Source organism: Ambystoma mexicanum, chromosome 12, assembly GCF_040938575.1.
Source record: "Ambystoma mexicanum isolate Mex_15411 chromosome 12, UKY_AmexF1_1, whole genome shotgun sequence".
Taxonomy (NCBI): Eukaryota; Metazoa; Chordata; class Amphibia; order Caudata; family Ambystomatidae; genus Ambystoma; species Ambystoma mexicanum.
The window spans coordinates 573,669,836-573,693,927 of NC_090936.1; the positions used below are offsets into that span (position 1 = coordinate 573,669,836).

Here is a 24,092-nt window from a genome sequence, read left to right on the forward strand (position 1 = left end):
GTATCTTCAGACCTACTAAAGCCACACGTTCTCTTTCCCTTTGTTAGATCTGTGTATCCTTTGAGAGGTGTCTCCTGTGTTGGTCTAGGCATTTCCACCTGCCAGTTGTTTCAGATCCACCAGAACACCTGGAGATCGTGTAAATGGCAGCTGTGCGAGGTATGACTACCAGTAACATAACATATACCTCTTGCCCTCAGGTAAGGGGGATCACTGCCTCTGACTTAGAAATGAGTCAAACGACCTCAGAGGTTCCCTGCCTGAGATACGCAATCAATGTTTATGCACCATTTCTGCGGTTTGTCTAACAAGGAAACTCTAACCCACAGAACTTTGTTTGTGCTACAGGAACTTGCATAAAGGACTTTTGTTTCATCATCTCTATCAAAAAAAGCATCTTGCCAAACTGAGTGATGGGAACTAAAGCTGAGTTGGGTAGAGGAGGCACAGGCCTAATGATAAACACAGGCCTGTATGTCAATCTACAAAGTAAAAACAAAAAATCCAAAATGAAGCCAAACAAATAAATTCAGGCGCATACTTTTAACATAGAGTACCTCAGCCTCACTATACGTGCTTCTTGGAGCTTTACATCACTTCATAAAAACAGTAAATTGTGTGTTCTGTGTCACAAAACAAGCACCTGGACAACTTCAGGCAGCAATGCATCTACTGTATAAACTGTTTGATAGATCTATTCAGACAGCACCAGCGTGCAGGAGTGACATTTGAGGGCCGACATTCACCCCAAACTACCCATACCGCGACAAAACAATAGCAGAAACCCTTTAACTTCAGCTTGGTGAAAAAGCACACTACAAACACGGTTCGTAAGCACCCAGAAAGGAATTGTCTCTGAGAAAAAGTGACAAGAACTCACCGCTCCACCAGGGACATAATGAACACAAAGCAAAACCACACTAATAGATGCATATGACAATGTGGTACGTTTTTGAGAATATCACATCACCACCCTAGCTCAGGAGACAGCCCTAGAAAGCCAATTTATCATCCACTGGGAAGGACAGCTAGAGATAAACACCAAACTGGCCTGTTCTAAATCCTACAAAGGAACCACCGCCCAATAGACCACCTCACCTCTGACAGGAACCTCAGCACAGACAGGTGCTCACCAGTTACAGTCTCAGTGAAGGCAAACGGTTGGAGCTCAAAACTGATGAATATATAGAGAAGTGGGAACCCGGAGAGATGGAGGTTTGGAAAAACAGAGACAATTTTCTCCAGCATTGTCCAAAGTACAGTGGTGTGAGATGTCCTGCAGCTATCAAAGAAGGGACACTCATCCCAAGAAAAATCGAAAACCCATGCCTGCTACAATTTTAACTCAACAAAACAGAGGCAAGGGCATGAACATCTGCAATGCTCTGCTCTCTGCCCTCGAGCATACGGCCGACACTTTGGCCCCTTCCCAGTTGCTCCCGACTCGCACTGTGCCCTCAGCCCCCTGGTATTCTTCGGATCTGAGGCTACTGAAACAAAAATGTCGCCTCTCCGAACGAAAATGGCGTCTCTCTCCTGACCTCAACACTAAGTTGGCCTATATACAAGCACAGAACTACTATCAATGTTCTATAAAAACATCTAAAGCCCAATACTATGCTAATCAGATCCTAACGGCACCATGTTCTTCTAAGGAGCTTTTTTCGGTGGCTAAAGAGCTATCTACCCCTGCTCAGCCACCTTCGATGACTATTCACACCCAAGATCACTGTGATCTTATCGGTTCTTTTTTTCAAGAAAAGATTTGCACCATTTGAGAGAGATTTGTGTGGAAAGGTCCTCCTCTCTTAATAGTCTGAACTCTTTTAACTGCCCAATGGAATATCGTCCCAGTATCTTTAAGTTTGTGACAGTTACTGAAGCTCTGGTTACTGAAGCACTGTCAAAATTGAAATCTGCTTCTCCTGCTGATCCTATTGCCCTTCACATTCTTCAGGACCTCTCTGGGAATTTAGTCCCTCTCCTTACTGAGACTCTTAAACATTCATATGCCACTGGATTCATTACAAATGCCCTCAAACATACAGTGGTTTTTGCCGTTGCTAAAAAAAAACTTCTTGACCCAGCAGCGGCTGAAAATTATTGCCCAATTTCCTTACTTCCAGCCATGTCAAAACTGTTAGAATCTATGATTTCCCCTCAGCTCTCGGTCTACTTCGACGCCAATGACATTATCCACCCTCTCCAGGCTGGTTTTCATTTCATGATGATATTGCAGGGTTACTAGACCGCAGAGAGACGTGTGCTCTCATTTTACTCGATCTCTCTGCGGCCTTCTATACTATCGACCACCAAAGACTTCTGCAGTGTCTTTCGGATGCAGGAGTTATGGGAGTACCTCTGATGTGGTTCTCATCTTTTCTTCCTGGCTGTACTCAGGTGGTGTCTCTTCCCTCTTTCACCTCTCCTCCTATGGTATTTGCCTGCAGAGTTCCACAGTGGTCGGCACTTTCCCCACTACTCTTCAATATATATAAGTCGCACTGGCCAAACTTATCTTGTGTTTTGGTGTACACTTTTTCATATACGCCGAAGATACCCAGATCCTTTTCCATCTTAATTCCCCTAAAGAAAACCCTCCCCAGCTTCTGAGAGATTGTCTCTCAGCGGTGGGGATTTGGATGACTGAAAATTGGTTGAAATGAATCAGAGAGAAGACGGAGGTACTGGTAATTTTTCAAGACTCCGCCAGCCCCTGTTGGACCTCCAACTACTGTCTCGGGCCCTGCTCGAGACCTTCTGCGTTAATCAAGAGCCTTGGCATTAAGGTCACGGCTTCTGGCTCCAGAGAAGCACAAATCTCTACAGTTTGTCAAACAGGGTTTGTTAAATTGAAGATTCTGAAGAAGGTCCTCCCCTTTCTTCCTGATGAGGCTAGGGTTAAGAGTGTGACTGTCTCCATTATGGGGGCAATAGACTACTGTAATGGCATCTACCTCGGCCAACCAAAGATGCTATTTCAGCGGCTTCAGACTCTGTAAAACACGGCCACCAGGCTTGCTCTTAACGCGCCCAGAATGTTTCATTCTCATGACCTTCTTCAACGCCTACATTGGCTGCCTGTTAAAACCCGGGTGAACTTTAAGATTTTATGCACAGTCCATCGTGCTATCCACTCGATGGGAGCCGAATTTCTTCAACTGAGCTATCTCTCTACCAACCCAAAAGATCGCTTCTTTCATCGAACCAACTTCTGCTATGTGTTCCCCGCTTTTGGCGTGCCCGGGCAGGCCGCAGATCCTTCGCTTTTCTGGTCCTGTCATTGTGGAATGCTCTTCCCTATTATATTAGGAGCATCCACACTGTATCTAGCTTCCATAAACAGCTTAAAACACTGTTTTTTAGAGGTTGTTGCCTTCATCTTCTCTCTGGTCCCGTTAGCGCCGAGATGCCAACCGGTCTTTGTTATGATATGATATGATATGATGTGGCATTTATAACACGCCTATACACAAGTGTTTCAAGGCGCGATGAGGCAAGGTAGGGGGAACAGAGGGAAGACAGACAACGATCCTACTAGGTGAGGTGTCATTCAGAGCACGCAAGTGCATGGGAAGGGGGAAGGTGGAAAGTGCGAGGGAGAGGGGGAGGGGAAAGTGCAGTACATGGGATAAAAGAATAATACAATAAGTAAAGTACGGCCAGCTGATGGCAAGTGCAAGGGTAAGTGCAGACAACCGGTGTCAAGTGCTGGTAGTGGGACTGTAGGAATACAGAGACAGTGGGGGGTTGCCAGCAAGGCAGTGCAGGTGTGCAACTGGCAGTGAAGGGGACCTGGGCCTGAGATCAGAGGGTGGCCAGGTAACAAATGCAGTTTCAGCCAGGGATTCAGCAGGGGCGAGGAGGAGAAAAAGCAGAAGCAAAGAGAAAGGTTTTGAGGTGCTTCCGGAACCGGAGATGGTTCTCCTCAAGATTCAGTGAGGCAAGGAGGCTGTTCCAGAGGGAGGCCCCAGCCGAAGCGAGAGATCTACCACCAACTTGTTGCTTGGAGAAGCGACTGATCCTGAGGGAGTTGGAAGCGGAGGAGCGAAGAGCTCGAGAAGGAAGCCATTTAGGAAGAGAGAGTTGAAGGTATTGAGGCCCCAGGCCCCAGAAGGCTTTGTGGACAATGCAGAGGGTTTTGAACTTAATCCTTGTAGCCATAAATATCTTTACAATACAATACAATACAAACCTCATCCAAGGAGAGCCACAGAAGCAGACATTGCTCTACCTGAACTGTGCCAACTTATTACAATGATTGATTCACGACTGGTTTTTCACGAGCCTGACAAAAAGTACATGGCTATTGGGAGTAAGCATTAAGAAGGGGAAGTTAGATGCTGAAGAAGTGAGGATACGGTTATGTGCACTCCATCAAAGTAAGTGAAGGGGGCACACAAGTGTACATAAAGGGTCAAAAAATGAATCGAGTTTCTTAATAGAACTGTTATTTTGACACTATATATATTTTTCTTGCTAGCTTCCTCCGTTTCTGGCTAGCTTTTGTAAACTTTATTTTTAGAATAGGGCAATCACATTTGCAGATCCCGATTTGTGAACATCATGATATAACAAAATCCAACACTCTAAAAAAAGCTTCAGTTAAATTGCTTGCACCGTTTATTACACAAGTTATGCTGCAGTTTACCCTCTTTTTATTTAAAATGTGTATGAAAGTCACTGGGTCTTCACGGAATTCAAGCAAAGCGTGCATTCTCTCTTGCAGGTCTGGAGTACTTGCTTCATTTCATGCAGCTGCATGCCTCTCTCAAGTAATGGCCATAAGCAGGTGACCGTAGCACATTCCAAACCTCTTTCATTGTCTATTTCCCCTTTATGGTTCCTTCCTCTTGTATGTCTCACCCCTGTTTTCCTCTCTGTGCCGTTCTCTCCTTCCCCCACAGCCTCAGTATCTCTTCAACGCCCCTCTTCTCCCATCACATCGGTCTTCACTATTACCAACAACACATTCATTTAATTTCCTTTCTCCTCTCTGTTCTTCTTTTCTTACCCCTTCATTGACTAGTAGCAGCTTAATTGTACTTTGTCTCCTAGTCTGGCACCTACACCATTCCTTATATCCATGCCACTTTGAAAAGTCCTACTGCAGCTTTAACTAAAAGTATATCTGGCCAGGCATGGCGTGGAGCGCCTGCGTGGAGTCCTGCGTTGAGTCCAGTTACTCTACAAGAGACTGAGACTGAGACAAGTCGCTGCTTTTCCTGACTCCAGACTGTAGCGCTGTGGACTTTGAAAAGTGCTACTGCAGCGTTAACTAAAAGTATGTCTGGCCAGGCATGGAGCGGAGCACCTGTTTGAAGTCCTGCGTTGCGTCCAGTCACGCTACAAGAGACTGAGACTGAGAAAAGTTGCTGCTTTTCCTGACTCCAGACCGTAGCACTGTAGACTTTGAAAAGTCCTACTGCAGCTTTAACTAAAAGTATATCTGGCCAGGTATTCTTTTCTTACCCCTTCATTGACTAGTAGCAGCTTAATTGTCCTTTGTCTCCTAGTCTGCCACCTACACCATTCCTTATATCGTAGCACTGTAGACTTTGAAAAGTCCTACTGCAGCTTTAACTAAAAGTATATCTGGTCAGGCATGGTGCGGATTGCCTGCGTGGAGTACTGTTTTGAGTCCAGTGACTTGCAGTCAACCGTCAGGAGATGTCAGGTAGACTGCGAGTTGACAATGGACAAAGACTCTAACTTGAGGTCGGGCACTCGGAAGACGGTGAATCGGGTCAGGGTTACTAGAGAGCCGAAAGTGAGCTCGGAAGCAATGGAGGGGGCCAGGACTCTGCGCAGTGCGGCACTCACGGGCATGCTGAGTGCAGTGTCTCCTCTGGGCCAAAGGAATCAGGGCCCCTAGCCCTCTCAGCATCCCCCTTCTCCAACCTCTCAAGTCTCCCCCAACATCGCCGAGACACCAGAGGAAGTCGGAGGCTCCAATTGAAGCGTGTAAGAAGAAAAAGATTGCCAAGTCAGTAAATGTAGTGACCACTGATGCTCGAGTATGTCTCCTTCCATTTACACCTCATTATTGGGCTCAACCAACAAGACATTCAAGGCCGAAGAGGCTACTAATGACAATATGAGGTCTGATACTCGCAGGCCAGAGGCGGAGGTGGTGAGGAATGCAATCTTCTTTGCCCAACCTCTGGCAGTGGTGTTATGTGGCGCCCCCTACTGCAGCAATCAATATGCCACAGCCAGCATTTCTGCCCCGTCCATCTTTCAACCTGGCCTGGGAAGTGGAGGAGCGACTCGAGGACGATTACAACAAAGGGAAATGTAAAACCCTCATCTCTCCCCCACCTAAATGCAGTACTCCCAATTCGGGCTGCAGATCCCATGTAGGTGAGGGTTTGAGGGAGGACGGGCCTGGTGACTCACTCCCACGATGAAGAAACCCTGTTGACTTAGGAAATATGCCCTACATTACTGAAACCGGGGTTGGGCTGGCTAAAAATCACGAACCATCTTCTCAAACGCCAGAAATAACACCCGTCGTTTTGACACTTGATAAGGCTTCACATCCCTCAAGTCCGCCTTCTTCAGGGGATGCCCACAAAACCCTCATGTAGTTTCTGCATGTTACCAGCGTCAGTGGAGAACCTTCAACGCTTATTTAAGGCATGTTCTGGACTGACGGAACTAAGATCTAAGTTCTTTGGAAGGTTTGTGGAGGCTACTCCGTCCTTATCAGATGCAGAATGGTGGTCAGTGGTCTTGAGAGGTGACCAAGTGGGACTTAATATTGCTGCAGTTGATTTTTTAAAGGAGTGTTTGCGGCAGAAACTCACCTCTGGATAGTTGACGTATAGTTTTAACTAAGGAACAGTAAATTGTTTAATCGTTTAATTTTATGAAGAAAAGCACCCTGAATATTGGGTTGGACACTGGATGCCTAAAGGGATGTCATCTCTCTCTCTTGGGCTTTTGAAAACTTTCTTTGCTAAAAGTTTTGTAATAAATGAAGAATGCATTAAAAAAAAATACAAAAAATATCCATGCCATTCCAAAACATGTCTGTGCCATCATCGAAGTTCTGTGCCTGACTCCATCTTATTATCCTGCCTTCGTTCCATGTGTTTCACTTTTCCACTCGCCCTCCTGGGACCAAAGTTATAAAAGAGACATTTCTCAATGCAATACATATGGCAGGACTGGGACAGTTGAAGAGCATTGGAGCAGGGGACACAGACACTTGATGCCTTGCAATGGTGAGATGTGAAGAAAGTGTGTTGGCAAGGCAAACATACCATTGGCCTGAAACTTAGCACAACATTATTTCACAAAATAATAGAAATTATATTTAGCAAAAGGTTTATCCAAAACATCAAGAGGGACATTAATCCATCTGTGGATGGGCGATCAACATTTGAGACTCTTCCATAGCTCGGAAGAGTAATAGTCCCATTCCAAGACTAATGGGGGAATCCAGATCGAAGAACTTTATTCGTTATTAACCAGACAGGGTGTCATTCTGTCTGGTACAGAGGCTTTAAAACTATTTTCCAATTGAATCATGAAATGCAAAGTAGGAATTGCCATCCCACCACATATATTTCCCAAAAGAGATAGCCAATTGATTTGATTTGCCATATAAATAAGGCATGTCTACATTGTGTGTGAACTGCACCCACTATCACCTTATCCTTCGCTCAGTCTGCCAGCAGATTTATCAGTCTCGGCAATCCCTCTGCTGGACTGGACGGCCAAACCTCCGCCATGGTTTATGAAATCTTCACATGATGTGAAATTGTCAGTATTCCCATTGCCAGAGACAGACTCGAGAACACACAAACTCTCAAAGACAGTTCAAGGGTTTTTAATGAAGAATTTGAGAAGGGGCTGACTAAAGGCTGCCCTCTCTCTCTTGTCTCCCCCGGCAGTTCCCTCCCTAGGATGAAAGCTAGAGATAGGTAACCCCTGCTGTCTGATCACTGGCTGGCTTGCTGTGATGGTCTAAGGGCAAATGCCCTTTCTATCTGTCTCCCTCTGGGGGGACACACCTAGCGATCTATGTGAATCCTAACCTAAGTCCCACAATACAATTGGTGCAAGAAGAAATGCCTTACCTGCAAACTTTGACCCTTCAGATGTTTTGGACTACAGTTTCCAATAACCCTAACCAGCAGGCTTGATGGTGAGGGATCATGGGCGTTGGGGCACAAAGCATCTGGAAAACTGCTGGGTAGAGACCCTTGCACTCTACCTACAGCGCCTGCATTACATTGGAAGCTGTAATCAAAGCGATGAGGAGATCATGTGCACCAGCTGTGCTGCCCTTGGAGTGTGATTCAGCACCTTTTATATGAACTGGAAGGGAAACTGCTTCCTCATCGGTCCCTCTGGGTCTTACACTATCAGCTAACCGCTGATTATTCCAGAGAATTGGAGGCAAGTTCAACGGCACACTGCACTTTAATTGGAGGCGAATAGTCCTCTCATCATTACCTCTAGCTGCTTGTGTCCACTGAACGGGGTGCGAGAATGGTTTTAGCGGGTGTGTATGGCTGATATTAATACAATGTGAGTGTGGGCTTGATGCTTCATATCTCCAGGACTACAATACTGTAGTCAATCCAAGACAGTCACTGCACCTCCTGCATCTAAAGGATGCAGCAGCACTGACAGTTTAAAAGCTGTTAATTACTGCGTTGCTTTGTTTAAGGTGAGAGGCGTTGCTAGGGGGGGTTGAGGGGGCTTTAGCCCCTGGTCTTTTGGTTGTAGCCCCTGATAGAAGCTCAGGGGCTACAACCAAAGGGCTAGCTAGCCCCGAGTCGCGACAGTCCCGACAATAGCATAGCCCCATATCTTTTTCAGACCTAGCAACACCCCTCTATAAGGCAGTGGAGTAATGTAGAGACTCAGTGCCCCTATCTTTAGAAAGCACTGTGGTTCTTACATCCGGGGCTGCTACTGTGCAGCCTGGCTTCAGGACTCAAAGAGTGACTATAGCTGATTGGGTATAGAGGGAGAGACTGCCATCTGCGAGGGTTGCTATCCTGAGCTGTTTACATTTTTGCTCTGCAAAATTATGCTGGTTTTCTCTCTCTCAGAAAGCGAGCTCTGCTAAGCAGGCCTCACTTTCCAAATGCCCCATGCTGAAAAGGATAGCTTGCTCATGTATACTTTGCTGGGTCCTGTTTGACACACCAACAGCTGCAATGTGATGTGGCAACATGGTAGCCACAGAATAACATCTGCAATCCTGGAACAGCCTGTTACAGCTTTATTATTATTATTATTATTATTATTATTATTATGGTATTTATTGAGGTGTACAACATTACAGATAGATAACGGAGCACTTTTCAGTGGTAACTTTTCAGTACTAAGTTAATTTCAACAGCAGTAGGCTGTCTTCAACAGTGGGCACCCATGACTCAAGCTGTATGTAACTGCTTTCCTCATAGCCCGATGGCACAACTTTGGTTAAATATTAGAAATATAAAACTCTACGTGTAACTATATCTGGTTTGAAGCCATTGGATGTAATTTAATTAAAAGTTGGTTTCCTGGGACTCCTGCAGCTGTCAGAGCCCTTTGCATTTTGCCGTTTAAGGCTGGGAGTTTCACCCACAACAGAAGTTGGGCCCAGTCCTGTATGCCCCTTCATTCTCTGCTGCAAAGACTTGATGTTTGATAGTAGGGTATGTCCCAGGCAGTAGAGGAGGTGGGGGGGGGGCTGAGTACAGCTCTCTGCAGCTCAATAGAGAGGTCTCACCAGGGGAATAATTACTGAAGTCTTTTGATCTCATGTGGACAGGAGCAGGGAAACTATAGTGTAGCTGAGAAGGGGTCTGAACACTTAAGAAAAGGTCCCACCATCTTGAAAACACGCATGCCACCATCTCTTGCTCTGACCCCTCCCAACTTCCTGCAGACAAGGCACTCTGGAACTGACATCAGAATGCAAAACCCTTGCTATACCAGCAAGGAAGTAAAGACTGGCCAAAGCTCCCAGCCACTGGGGTGAGGATAACGATGTTCAAGGAGGGGGCAGGCCTTCCCCGTAACCATTTAAAGGGAACATTTGAAGTGACCTGCTGTTGGAAAGCCTGTCTGCTGCTGGAACACTGGTACCCACAATTCTAATTGCTGAAATTGCAAACCATTAAATGCCCCTGGCAACCTTCTTGGGTGGGAAGGGCACAAGACCAACACCACTTTCCTCAGAGATTTTCGACAGGGTCTCAGCATCCCAGGAACAAAGGAAGCTAGCTCTAATTATCCCTAAATCACTGAGCAGCTGAAAGCTGGTTTAAGCAATTTTGAGACTGCCCAAGTCGCTGTAACGACCCATCAGAGCTGCTTATGGCACTCTATGCTTTGAACCACTTTGAGCACCTTCAAGTCCGCTGATGCAACATTGCCTGTCCGTTTCTCAGCTTCTTTGAACTTCGGAGTTGTTGCCACTGCTGAACCATGATGCTTTGTTGAACCTAGTCCAACCAGCTGGCAGCTAAAGTGGAATGGCTGCTGCAACCATTGTCGAGCCTTTGATATATGCGGAACAGCACATTGCTGCTTGTCTAAAGCTTCTTCAAACATTGAACCGTTGCCCCTTGCTGAATTGCACCGAGTTGCTGAATCCCGTCAAATGAGCTCCACTGACTCGACCATGACTCCACTCACTGAAATAAAAGTGCCCAGAAGCCCGGCTCAACACTGTCATGCTCCTGAAAGAAGACATCAAGGTATCCACTGTGGTTCTGACCCCCTGGTCTTTTTCTATGAGCCCAAGGGCATCAAAGACCACACGTTATACCTTAAAAGACACATTCTCAAATCTGTTGACTTTCCTGCAAGACTGTTACCTTCATCCCGAGAGTGCCCATTTCAACGAAGGTCTGCATTCACTGTGTGTTTTATTACAGAGGTGGGCTGTTAGTATTTTTGATAGTTTGTTTCTCCTTTTAGTCTTATTTGTATCGAACCTTGATTGGACGTTTCTTTTATTTTGGTACTTACTGTACTATTGTTGTTTGGGTGCATTCTTGCTAGCTCACACCCTCCTGAAGATTATAGCCTGACCTCGCCCATGTTACTTTAAGGAAGTGCACCCTTCATTGTGTGCTGTTCACCTTTATGACTGAGATCCCTGCTGGTTTATTAGTAGTGTGTGAATGAGCAGGAGGTCAGAAACCACTGCACGCCCATGTATTCTTGTAGAGCAGTAGAAATGTCAACACATACAGTGACAGCTTTTCGTCCAAAGGTGCTTCCCAAGGACTACCACAGTCCTCCAATAATCCTTAGCTACTGGGCGGAAGCTCAGATGCACGATAGATTGCTTCAAAGTGGAAATCTCAAATTATAGCTCTACATATGTATGTTGATTGTATGACCCATGCAGTATTGGGTTTGTAACTTTTCAGTATTGCCTGTTTTTCGTGTACAGTACAGCACAGGCTGATGATGCCATGGAAGCACAGCATTATGGATGTTGCCTCCTGTGCTAGTAGGGTGTATAGGTGCATCAGTGGCAAAAGAGCAGTTTCCGATGACAATAGTGTGAGTTGTTCAGTGGTGACAATACAGCCTGGGTTTTGCCTATGGTGGTAATGTAAATGTGGTTGTACTGTGACAGAAGTGCAGGTTTGGTGCCTAGCTGGGCAGTGCAGCATGTCCTGCATTGAGGATTAAGGGTCCGGCAGCAAATTGTAGGAGCTGTACCTGGGGCAGTAAAGTGTGGTTTGTCCAGTGGGGCAGTCTAACATGGTCTGTGCAATTATAGCAGTACAGTATGGGTTTTACAGTGAGAGCAGTTCAGTGTTGATTATGCAGTGTGACAATGCAATGATGGGTGTAATGCAGCAGTGCAGATTAAACCATAAGGCAGTAAGGTTTGGGCTGTGCATTGGGACAGTATAATGCAGTTGTGAAATGAGGCTGTTCTGTACTGATGGTGCTGTAGACACAATATAGGGCCCGCGTCATGGAATTTTTTGCACTGTTCAAAGTGACTTTGCACTAGTGACTTTGCACCGCCGACACAAACCCTGATTCATGGAACCGTGCAAAGTGTATTTTTGCAGTGGAAAGTCGGTGCAAAGTCGCTTTGAACCGTGCAAACAATTCCATGAATCGGGCCCATAATGTTCGATGCCTCTGGAGCCAGTAAAGTGGACAAGGGGAAGTGCCTTGTGCTCATGAGCTGTGCAATGTGTGCTGTGCCATGAGTTTGCATCATGCGGGTAATGCAGTGGGTGCAGTGAGGGTCCTGTGTGGAGTATTGCCAGAATTTGAGTTATACCAGCAAGGCAGTACCTAGTGATTGTACAATGGGGAAGTGCAGTATTGGTTTTGTTTGTGGAGTGGTGGGAGGTGTATTGTCCCAACGAGTTAGTAGGCTGTGGCTTAGGCAGCAGGGCAGATAGATATTATTCCAAGACTGCAGTACGCTGTGGGTAGTGCAGTGGCTGTAGTCCTGCAGTGTTTAATTTGCAATGGGGCAGAACATTGAAGCTCATTCAGAGAGTGGAGCAAGCATAAGTATAACCTAGAATTTTCCGATGCCTGCCCTTTCCTTTACTGTCATGTGCTAGAAAGTCTTCCCGGCACTAAGGTTCTTCTTCTCTCCCCTTCTAGAGGTGAACGGAGATCAGAAACCTCTAGAAATCCGTCTTCTGCAGCTGATGATTGGGTCCTTCAACGCCACAGCCACACCGAATCCCAGCATCCTCATCGCCCTGCGTTTGGCCAGGGAGCACAACCGAACGATAGAGCGGGCCTTGGCCGAGAAGCTGAAGGAGGATGCGGTAAAACGAGTGAACACCGGTAAGTCACTCATTTTACCGCTACAGCTTTCCTACTCCATAACCTCAGCACCCCTGACTTGGCACGGCCCCTCTTATGCCTGCCGTTCCCTGGCCTTGCCTCAATGCGGTGTTTATTGCCACATGGTGCCAATGATATGGATGCAGCGACACTCTGTGCGTATTCTATTTGTCAGACCCTGAAATCTCTTGAGTTTTTCTGGACTGAGCGCCTGCCCTCTCCGCCCAAACACCTGTACGTCACAGGCTCCAGACCGACAAGGGCCAATTGATCCTCTTATTCAGCTATCTATGTATAACGCCTAGCATTCTAACACTTGTAGTGTGTTCTATACAGTTATAATTATCAATATTATTACCTGAAGCAAACATCTAGGTGATCATTTACTTTTGAACGATGGCTTGGAAGTGAGTTCCATATGCCTGGAGCCTGGGAAGAGGCGCTTTGTCTGTCTAGAGGTCTTTGGAGAAGTTTAGGCCGAGATTTATGTATTTAGTGGGTATTTATAATGCGCGTATACAGCACAGCAAATGGTGTTTCAAGGCGCATCAAGACAGAAGGGGGAGGGGGGTGATGAAAAACAAAACAGAAACATTCTGTGAAAACAAAGTCAAAATATCGAAGCTGAGTACCCCAAAAGGAAATACACCGAACACGGGTTGCAAAGGAACATACAAAGTACTTTATTTTATACTGAATCCAGTTACAAAAAACAGAGCAAAATCAGATAGCTATCGGCCCTCAGTACAACACAACGAACTCCAGCGTGGTTCAGTGTGTTCAGTGAGAGACGTTGTACATTAGAATGCATTCTCTTTTTATACACTTGGTGGGCGCGATGTCCAGCCCCACTTCGGGTTAATATTCCATTTAATACATCACCGATCTAGGGTTCGTGCCAAGTCTCGAACAACCGCATATAACTGGTTTGCCTTTAATACATGTATCAACAAGCCTATGCAATAACTGTGTATTCTAGGTTTTTCTATGCAGGCCTTCTCAAACATGAATACAATGTAGTTAAACAGATGTTCTACGTTCAGTATTTGAATACATTGTTTCAACATATGCTCGTGGATTAGTTTGATTGCATGAGTAATCCTTCTACACACAGGTCAACGAAGGACAAGGTCTCAGTTAACAACCTCAACAAGTGGCCTGCAGGCAAGTTACATAATAGCTATGTACAGAGGTCAAGACGGCCATGTTGTATTCTGGAATGACATTGTCCACCATTTTAACTCACAGGGTGACTTTTACAAAGCGAATCCTAAAACGGCGGATTGACCTAAAATGGCGGCTTACATTGTTTTAAGGTCAGGACCTTGCGACACGGATTCTTTCGCAAGCGACTTTTGAGCAGCTTGGCGTAGGCCAATATTAATATATTTATTACAATAGGAGGCACGATATGCTTTCTCTTTCGACAAACCCTCCTTTTGGCCTATGCCAAGTGCTAAAAACTACTTTGGATCTCTTTGCAAATAACTCCATGCATCATCGTCCATGCACCCTGAATCACTATCGGAAATATCTATTGCCATTAGGTCATTTGCGAAAATATCTTTCAACACATAGGGCCTCATTACACGGATGTCGGTGGACCAAGGTGCTATTAGCACCTTGGTCCATGCCGGTAAAATACCGGCACCGCCTTGGTGGAAAGGGGAATTACTGCCCTATTCCAAGGTTGGTGGGGCGGTAATTCCCCCTTCCCCCATTGCCCTTCCCCATTCCCATTTTTGCCCCATAGGGCTCTATGGGAATGGGGAAGGCGCTAATTACGGTGCCACAAATTGCGGTACCGTAATTAACTCCCTGGTCCCTTTGCGGGTTGGTTTTTAACGCCTGCAAAAAGCAGGCGTTAAATTCCCCAACCCGCAAAGGGACCTCGTAGTAAGGCGGTAAGGATTTACCGGTACCGGTAAAATACCAGTACCGATAAACCCTTACCGCCTATCGTGTAATGAGGCGAATATTCTTTGGAAGTTCTATCCGAGGCATACACTTTATGTCCTATCGAACCTATCGCTTGTGCGCAACATCCCCCTAGCATCGAACACATACCAGGTAGACACTGAATACAGCAACAAAGAAACAACAGGATTCCCAAAATAATTAGCAAGACCGAGAGTACCTTCCAACCCCAAGATCGCAAGAAGTCCCAGAACTAAGCGCTTAGATCCCAGTTTCCCTCGGGAACATGCACTTCTAAAATAAGGACGTGCAGATTCTGTATTGCCTTGTGATAGTTGGGAAGGAATCTGGTACGAAAACACAGCAAGCGGACCCCACTAATTTACACACTCCACCACGCTCAGCCAGAATTATATCTAATGCCATTCGGTTTGAAGTGCTACTAATCTTATCGCCTTTTGTTCTAACGTCATATTGTAGAGTATGTCCGTGATCTGGTTGATGGTCCTCTCTAGTACTCTCGTTAGTTTTCTGATATCTTCTGAATTCGCTATCTGCCCCCAAAATGGCACAACTGATTTAGCTATATATCCCAAGATTTGTGCTGGGGTGTCACCATTCTCGTCCCGTTGTGGTAACAGGATCCCTACATAACAGGTTCCCTGCCAATCCCTGAGCAACCATGGGAATGCTACATTACCGCAGACAAAGTAGACAGGTTCGCCTACATACAAAGGTCTGTTTTCCCCAGTCAAATTTGCAACGTTGGCACAACCTAGAAAATTTCCCATTGACTGAGTTCCATTCCTTTGTATGCAAAAAGAAACTGAATCGGGCTTTAACAGTGTAAGAAGGAGGCATGGCATCTTTATTGCCTATTGGAGCCACCTTAAAGGAAATCAAAGATTGGAAAGGACGAGACAGTTTATCAGAAGGCCTAATAGAAGCAACATTCGGTCTACTCCTGTTTGCGAAAAGCGAGCATCCCAGGGGAGTCAAAACACGTTTCTCAAAACTATTCAAATTGGTGCCATCAAAGTTCCCTGAGATGCTATCATTCCACCGGCCAAAGAACAGTGCTATAAGAGAAGCATAGCAAGCAGTTGTCAAAGGTAACGGATGAATATACCAACCTAGCCCCTTATCCCAGTGTTGCGGTAAATGTGAGCAAACCCAGCAGTTAGATCTTTTAAAAATGGCATGCGTAGCATTCATGATAAGCAATAGAGTGTTATTGTGGTACCTTTGTCTGTGCTGAGAATCCCTAGGGGATGGAGTATGCAAATATACAAAGGGAGTAGGAACAATAGGTGCACTTTCAGTAGGCAACAAAAGTTCTAAAGAGTGAGTTTCCTCGAGGTAAGACAATCCTAAAGCAGCAACTATTAAAAACCCAAATATCATTATAAAAATACAGCAATACATTTTCGGGGCCCAGGCATCTTGTCCATCGTCTCGGTTGGTCAGCCCCTTATTTACAAGTCCCATACGAGCGGTAGCGGTAGCAGGCATTGTAGTCTTCAAACGGATACTCCAAAGTTCGTTGCTGGCGACCTCCCGGTCGAGCGACTTCTTAGTCCTTCCACAACCCTAGCCAACAGAATCCCCTTTCTCAAATTTGGGAAAAAAGCAAGCTCTCGATGACTCTTTTCCCTTTCCGAATGCACAGCCGAACCGTGCCGTAAGTCTATCAGATGCACAGCAAAACCGTGCCGTAAGTCTATCGGATGCACAGCAAAACCGTGCCGTAAGTCTTCGTGGTCATAGATTATATCTTACTTTTCCTGGTACTGATTGATCGGAAACAATATGTCGTCACTTCCTGCTGGAAGCAACGTGTCGGAAACAAGTGAAGGTGCTGAATTCAAAATAGCAATTTCCGGATGCAAAATTTGTGGAGAGTGTGGAGACAAAATAGCAGCTTCCCCAAGCCTCACGGGCTCAGAGATATTCTCCGACACACTCTCAGGGCTACTTACTGCTTCGGGATTGTTAGTTGCAGTGTCAGCGAGGGGTTCTGTTTCTTCTGTAACGTGTGGCACAGGGTGAGGAAGTTTCTTGATGTGGGACGCGTGGATCCAGTTCTTTCTCCCAGCGACCCGCACCGCTGTCTGGGTGACCAACAGGACTTGGAATGGCCCACGCCAGCGAGGCGTGAGGCAAGAGGAGTGCTCAAAAGATTTGACGAGCACCCAACTTCCAGCCGTATGCTGTGGCCTGGGCCCTCGTGTCGCACAGGTAAAGCTTCTCATACCTGGTGATAAATCAAATACAGGTTTTTAGTCAACTGGCTACAATAGTCTGAAAGTAATACATTTTCAACATTTCTTAATGAGTTACATTTAGGAAGGTTCCAAATATTGGCAGGTCTCCCCATTACCACCTCAAATGGAGAGAGCCCAGTCTTAGTTTGAGGGGTGGTACGCATCGATAACAACACGATCGGTAAGGCGTCCGGCCATTTTAGTTTGGTGCCGGCACACATCTTAGCAAGCTTGTTCTTGATGATACCGTTGTGTCTTTCTACTAGTCCGGCGCTCTCAGCATGTCTGGCCGAATGGAACCGTTTGTCAATTTGTAATGCTGTACATATCTGCAGAATTACAGCAGCGACAAAATGTGGACCATTGTCCGACCAGATAACTCTTGGCAAACCGAACCGCGGCAAGTATTCTTTTAACACGATTTTTGCAGTAGTCATGGATGTAGCATCTTTAACAGGGAAAGCCTCAACCCATTCACTAAAAGCACAGATAACCACCAGTACATATTTCTTATTATCGCGTCGTTCCATTTCAATAACATCAAAGTGGATCACTTGAAAGGGGACAGAGGGTGGCCCAAAACTACCCCTTGGATTTACTGTCCCCTTTCCCACATTGTGTTGCAGGCAAATCATGCATTCCCGGATGTAGCGCTGGGCAATTTTTGAAATGTTGTCATTTACCCAAACTTTCTCTAACATTTTTGTCATCTTCTGGGCACATACATGCGTAGGACCATGGGCCATGATGACCATCATCATGACATATGCGTCAGGGAGTAACCATTTCCCTTCTACTATGTCCACCCAACGCCCGTCATCATCAAGTTTCCCCAAGCCCTCAGCCCACCTTTTTGATTCTTCTAACGTGGCATCAGCTTGGATATCCCGTACAGACCCAACACCCTCATCTATTGCATAAGCATCTACAGATTCCCTTGAACCATACATCTCCGTAAGGCGATCAGTAGTAGTTTTTCTAGCTATCTGATCAGCAAAAGCATTCTCTTTCCCTATATCATCTGTAATCTTTCAATGTGCTGCACATTTCATAACTGCTAACTGTGTAGGGAGCGCAAGCACTGAGAGTAGCTGTACTATTATGGAGCTATGTTGAATTTTGGTGCCATGCGAAGTTAGGAACCCTCTCTCTGACCAAATTCTCCCAAAGTTGTGAACCACCCCAAAGGCGTACTGACTATCAGTATATATATCAACTGAAAGCCCTTCGGAAAGTTCACAAGCTCGGGTCAATGCTATAATCTCTGCGGCCTGCGCAGAATTATGCGTGATTCTCTTAGTTTCCACAACCGTGCTCAATGTAGTGATCGCATAAGCAGCTGTGGATGTACCATCCGGAAGTTTGAAGCAGGAGCCGTCACAAAACAGCTCTCCTTGCGGATTATCCAAGGGAGTATCTTTCAAATCAATTCTACCCTTTGGCTCTTGTTCGGTCGTATACAAACAATCATGCGGCACTTCATCGCCGTAAGTAATATCTTGCGGGAAAGGTAGGAGTTCAGCCGGATTAAGAACACAACACCTCTTAATTTGAATGTGAGGAGCAAATAAGATCAATTCATATCTTGTCAACCATGCAGAAGTGAGGTGTTGCGTTTGAGTTCGGTTCAGTAGAACATCTACAGAGTGAGGCACCATCAGGGTTAGATCATGGCCTAGGACCATTCCCAATACTCTGCTTTAGAGACGCGGCAGCAGCAGCGACAGCTCGCAAACATCTTGGCAAAGCGCATGCTACAGGGTCAAGGGCGGAAGAAAAGTAACCACACGGCCTATTCTTCCCTCCATGTTCCTGCGTTAATACAGCCCAAGCACATCCATCACATTCATGCACAAACAGCACAAAGGCCTTTTCATAGTTTGGTGTGCCCAAAACTGGTGCAGAGCATAATGCAGTCTTAAACAAGTCAAACGACTGCTGGTGTACCGCGTTCCATGGCAATGGCGAAGAAATGCCCTTCTTTGTCAAAGCTAACATCGGTTTGATCACTAGTGAAAAACTTGGGATCCACAACCTACAGTAAGAAGCCATACCTATCAAGGCTCTAACTTCCTTCTGTGTATTTGGGACAGACATGCCAGAAATGTGTTTTATTCTTTCAGGTGTCAATCTTCTTCCCTCCTTTGACAGGAGATAGCCTAAATAGGCGACCTCCTGACAACAATATTGAACTTTTTTAAGCAAAGCTTTGTGACCATGCTTAGCTAGATGGATAAGCAATAACACATTGCCCTCCTTACAGGCACTCTCAGAGTCAGCAGCTAGAAGCAAATCATCAACGTACTTAAGCAAAGTACAGGTAGAGGGCAATTCAAGGGTATCAAGTTGTTCTTTCAAAGCCCTACTATAAATGCTAGGACTCTCTGTGTACCCTTGAGGTGCACGAGTAAATGTGAACGAGCGTCTCCCTAAGGTGAACGCGAACAAATATCTACTATCCTTGTGTATAGGAATACTAAAGAAAGCATTCTTTAGGTCCACAACACTAAAGTAAGTAGCTGTAGCTGGAATCATGGTTAGGATTTTCGTTACATCAGGCACAATTGGAAACTGTGGTGCCACAACTTTATTAATGGCACGTAAATCAATTATGAAATGGAATGGAATTGCATTATTGCCTTTCTTGTACACGGGTAAAATCGGACTGTTGCACAAACTTCCTGAAATTTCTTCAATCGCCCCACGATGCACAAAATCGGAAACAATGCATTTCAAAGCTCGCTCGTCCTCAACTGAAATCTTATACTGGGGAATGCGTGGCAGCTCAATTCCATGTTTTAAAACTATCTTGACAGGTTCAATCTGTAAAACGCTGACATCATTATCATCGACAGCCCACAAGTTCTCTGGTACATTAATGAATCCTGGAGGCAAAGGTCTAGTCAAGAATTGCAAGGCAAAAGATTGCTGTGGTGAAATCGTCAAGCGCACTCCATCAGAAGAACAATAAATCACTGCATTAAATTCTTTTAACAGATTCAACCCCAGCAAGTTCTCTCCGCAATCTGAAGTTAACAGAAATGGACAATGGTCCGTAAAGGGACCCAAAGAAATAGGTACCGGCATAGAAACCGGACAAACAACTGGTGTACCAGAAAACCATTCAGAAACATTGGTTTGCCCTGGCAGTGGAATGTTTGGAACCCGTGAATGATCAATGGAACACTTCTGTGTTCCAGTGTCTATCAAAAACTGATGTTTCCTATTTCCCACCACCATTTCGACGTAGAGACCTTTCTGATTGACGGGAATAGGTGTAGGTTCCAAACCCTGCTTCGGGCAATCCTAACGAAACAAAATATCATCAAAAGGAAGCTCTTCAGATAAATATGCAGCAGAAGGATGATCAAATATGTTCCTGGTGTCCACACTCGGAGTCTGATTGTCCTGCGAGAAAGGTTGCTGAGGGTCCTGTGTAAACTGACCTCTACCAGGGCTCCCTACAACCAGGCGACCTCTGGATCACCTACCCATATTACCAAATGTATTATTTGACCTTTGTTGAAGGACGGGGCATTGTGCTCGCCAATGACCCTCTCAACGACAATAAGCGCACTGGTTAATGTTCACAGGACCCAAGGGCACATTCCCCTGCGGGACGTACTGACCTCTAACCTGAGAACTACCCCCTCTGGGGCCTCTAACAATTTGCTGCAATAGCACTTTAGTTTTCAAATCGCCTTTTCGTTTTTCAATCCTATCTTTTTCATTATTGACATGGTTCTCATAGTACTGAGCCATGTGCAGTACTTCTGATTGTGATTTCGCCTGCCAAGCGCTCTCAGAAGAAATAATTTGTGACTGGGTGTCAGGCAGCAATCCACGCACAAATTTGTCCACAAATAATCTTTTCCCAGACTCTGTGCCTAAGTCTTGTCCACTGAAATCCGAGAATACTTGTTCGAACCGATTAAAAAACTCGGTAGCACCCTCAGACTTTCCTTAGACACAGGCCGTAAGCTTGTCCCAAATAATTATCTTTCCGGGAATTATAGTTTTTAATTTAGCAACGATTCTGTCAGGCAAAGTTAGTATCACCTGAGGCGGTCTCTCTCCAGCTGGCCTTTCTCCGTCAAGCCTAGTTATGTTAACCCACGTTTCCCCCAACCCAGGTACGTCGCCTATAGTTCCAACCTGTTTCCACAAATCTACAGGCAGGAGTACAGGAAACAACAAATCAATGTCGCCTAAGGTGAACACTGAGGACTGCAAAACGGACTGTCTGTCAGGAATAGACTGTTTAATGGTGTTCACTTCCTGGCGTGAAAACGGGACGTGAACAAACTGTGATACATAATGTGCGGGAATGTCCACAGCAACTATACCCCGTGCAGCATCGGCCGCAACCTCGACCTTTGGGACAAAGGTCGGAGGGACCTCACTCATAGGCAGCTGAGAAGTAGGTGACTCCGAACGCTTACGAAGCAACAGAGCTAAATCGAGCGCTAAAGCAGTCGAAGAAGTATCAAGTGAAAAAGCTCTCTTGTAAATACTCAATAACTCTGTGGGACAACTAATCTTCCTATTTATACACTCATCCTGCAGGTACTCTACCATTACCTGTATCACTTTCTTCTGCATTTCTAGCGTATATTGACTATACGTGTCATATACTTCAACAGGAGTTATCGATGTGTCTGAAATCCATCTAATTGCGTCTTTCGTACAAATTCGCATTTCCTCAGATATCGATTTACGACACGGAAGGAACCGTTTCTGTACATACATATTTTCCTCCTCGTTATCCTCATTCTGTAACTTTTCTAACTCCTTTCTATACCCAAACAACCTCTCGACATGCTCATTTACCTTCTCCACAGTGTCTCTAGAAAGCGCTAGAGTATTTAGATCCCTTAACCCTTGCGGAAGATCCGCATTATTTCATCTTCCCCACATTACGCATAACTGAATCCCTAAACCTTCAATAAAAACATTTTTCTCAGGAAAATTATCCATATTACAAAGTGTGGCAAAAACGCTAGCTTGATCATCCTTCTCCATACAATGCTTAGCCCATGCAATTAACTCACGTTTCTTCTCCGGTGGTACAGTATTGAGAGTGACAACCTTTGACCCTGCACCTCGATCGATTACAAGCGGCTCAGGACCACTTGGAAGAGAGGGAGCAGGCAAATTTGATGGCGGCACTATAACTGGTGCGATAAAAAGAGGTGGGGGAGCTGGAAGATGGGGAAATTTAGGCGGAGCAAGAACAACAGGAACAACAACAGATGCAGCAGGAATAACAGGATGAAGAGGCAAAGCAGCAGGAAGAGGAACATACGGAGGGGGCGCAGAAGCACCAGGCCTTCGTTCATTTAATAATTTGACAATAAACTCATCAAAAATATGAAGATCTTTAGAAGGATAGAAAGCCCTATCCATATTTTTAGTCGCCTCAGACTGTTTGTCCGGATCATATAACAACGCTTTTTCAGCGTTCGTTTTATGACGGCGTGCATGTTTCTCTCTACTTTTAAGTTGTTGCAACGCTTCTTTTTTCCAATTCTGCAAAACATCAAATGCTGCAAGTCTAGCCTTTTTCTTTAATAGAATTGACTCTAAATACTCAATACGAGGGATTTCAAAACTACCATTGATTGGCCACTGAAGTTCGGAGGCATGTCTGGTTTGTCTGTGCCAAATGTCATTAAATACTATACTTCCAATGCCATGCTTATAGTACATAGTACATGCCGGTGAGCCCTCCTGTGGTGCCGGACGGCTAAATTCCAAAGATTGTCTATCACTGCGGAATAATGCCCTAAAGCAGGTAGACAATTTCCCAGGCATATCTCAAATTCTTATTGTTACCTGGTTAATAATTGTGTCTGGAGATACAATGCGCCAAAATTCAAAGTGTCAGGATTAAATTAAGAATCGGGTCATGACTCACCTGACCAAACCTAAGGAGGTCCGATCGGATTTCTAAGAATCTTACCTAACTAATCTTACCTCGTGTATGGTGATTTCGGCAAATCTGCCCGCCTCGATAAGTGGACCCTCATCAAGGATGCCGTCTCGGACCACACGCTTATCGTCCAAGGATTGGGTCGTGCAACGCTGCTGAGGTGTCGCGTCTCTTTCAGGGGGGCCCCTTATGTCACACCGTCTGATCCCGGTCCGATAGCGTGCGTCAACCTTCAACAATCCGGCATCAATCTTGAGGGTCCCTATTCGGACGCCAACTGTGAAAACAAAGTCAAAATATCGAGGCTGAGTACCCCAAAAGGAAATTCACCGAACACGGGTTGCAAAGGAACATACAAAGTACTTTATTTTATACTGAATCCAGTTACAAAAAACAGAGCAAAATCAGATAGCTATCGGCCCTCGGTACAACACAATGAACTCCAGCGTGGTTCAGTGTGTTCAGTGAGAGACGTTGTCCATTAGAATGCATTCGCTTTTTATACACTTGGTGGGCACGATGTCCAGCCCCACTTCGGGTTAATATTCCATTTAATACATCACCGATCTAGGGTTCGTGCCAAGTCTCGAACAACCGCATATAACTGGTTAGCCTTTAATACATGTATCAACAAGCCTATGCAATAACTGTGTATTCTAAGTTTTTCCATCCAGGCCTTCTCAAACATGAATACAATGTAGTTACACAGATGTTCTACGTTCAGTATTTGAATACATTGTTTCAACATATGCTTGTGGATTAGTTTCATTGCACAAGTAATCCTTCTACACACAGGTCAACGAAGGACAAGGTCTCAGTTCACGACCTCAACAAGTGGCCTGCAGGCAAGTTACATATTAGCTATGTACAGAGGTCAAGACGGCCATGTTGTATTCTGGAATGACATTGTCCTCCATTTTAACTCACAGGGTGACATTTACAAAGCGAATCCTAAAATGGCGGATTGACCTAAAATGGCAGCTTACATTGTTTTAAGGTCAGGACCTTGCGACGCAGATTCTTTCGCAAGCGACTTTCGAGCAGCTTGGCGTAGGCCAATATTAATATATTTATTACAATAGGAGGCACGATATGCTTTCTCTTTCGACAGTTCTTACTAGGCCTTGAGACATTCGGTTTGTGCAAGTGCTGTAACAAGAAAGCAACAGGGCAAAAGAGGGGGG

The 24,092-nt window shown here is 45.3% G+C and overlaps 1 protein-coding gene across 1 annotated transcript in view; it reads left to right on the forward strand.

Annotated features, from left to right (window-relative positions):
• The window catches only part of LOC138513018 (transcobalamin-1-like), a 101,231-nt gene that overhangs the window by 17,271 nt on the left and 59,868 nt on the right, over positions 1-24,092 (forward strand). The window contains exon 2 of the mRNA XM_069627733.1: positions 12,607-12,795. Within this exon, the coding sequence (XP_069483834.1) occupies positions 12,607-12,795 (189 nt within the window). The remainder of the gene's footprint in view (positions 1-12,606; positions 12,796-24,092) is intronic.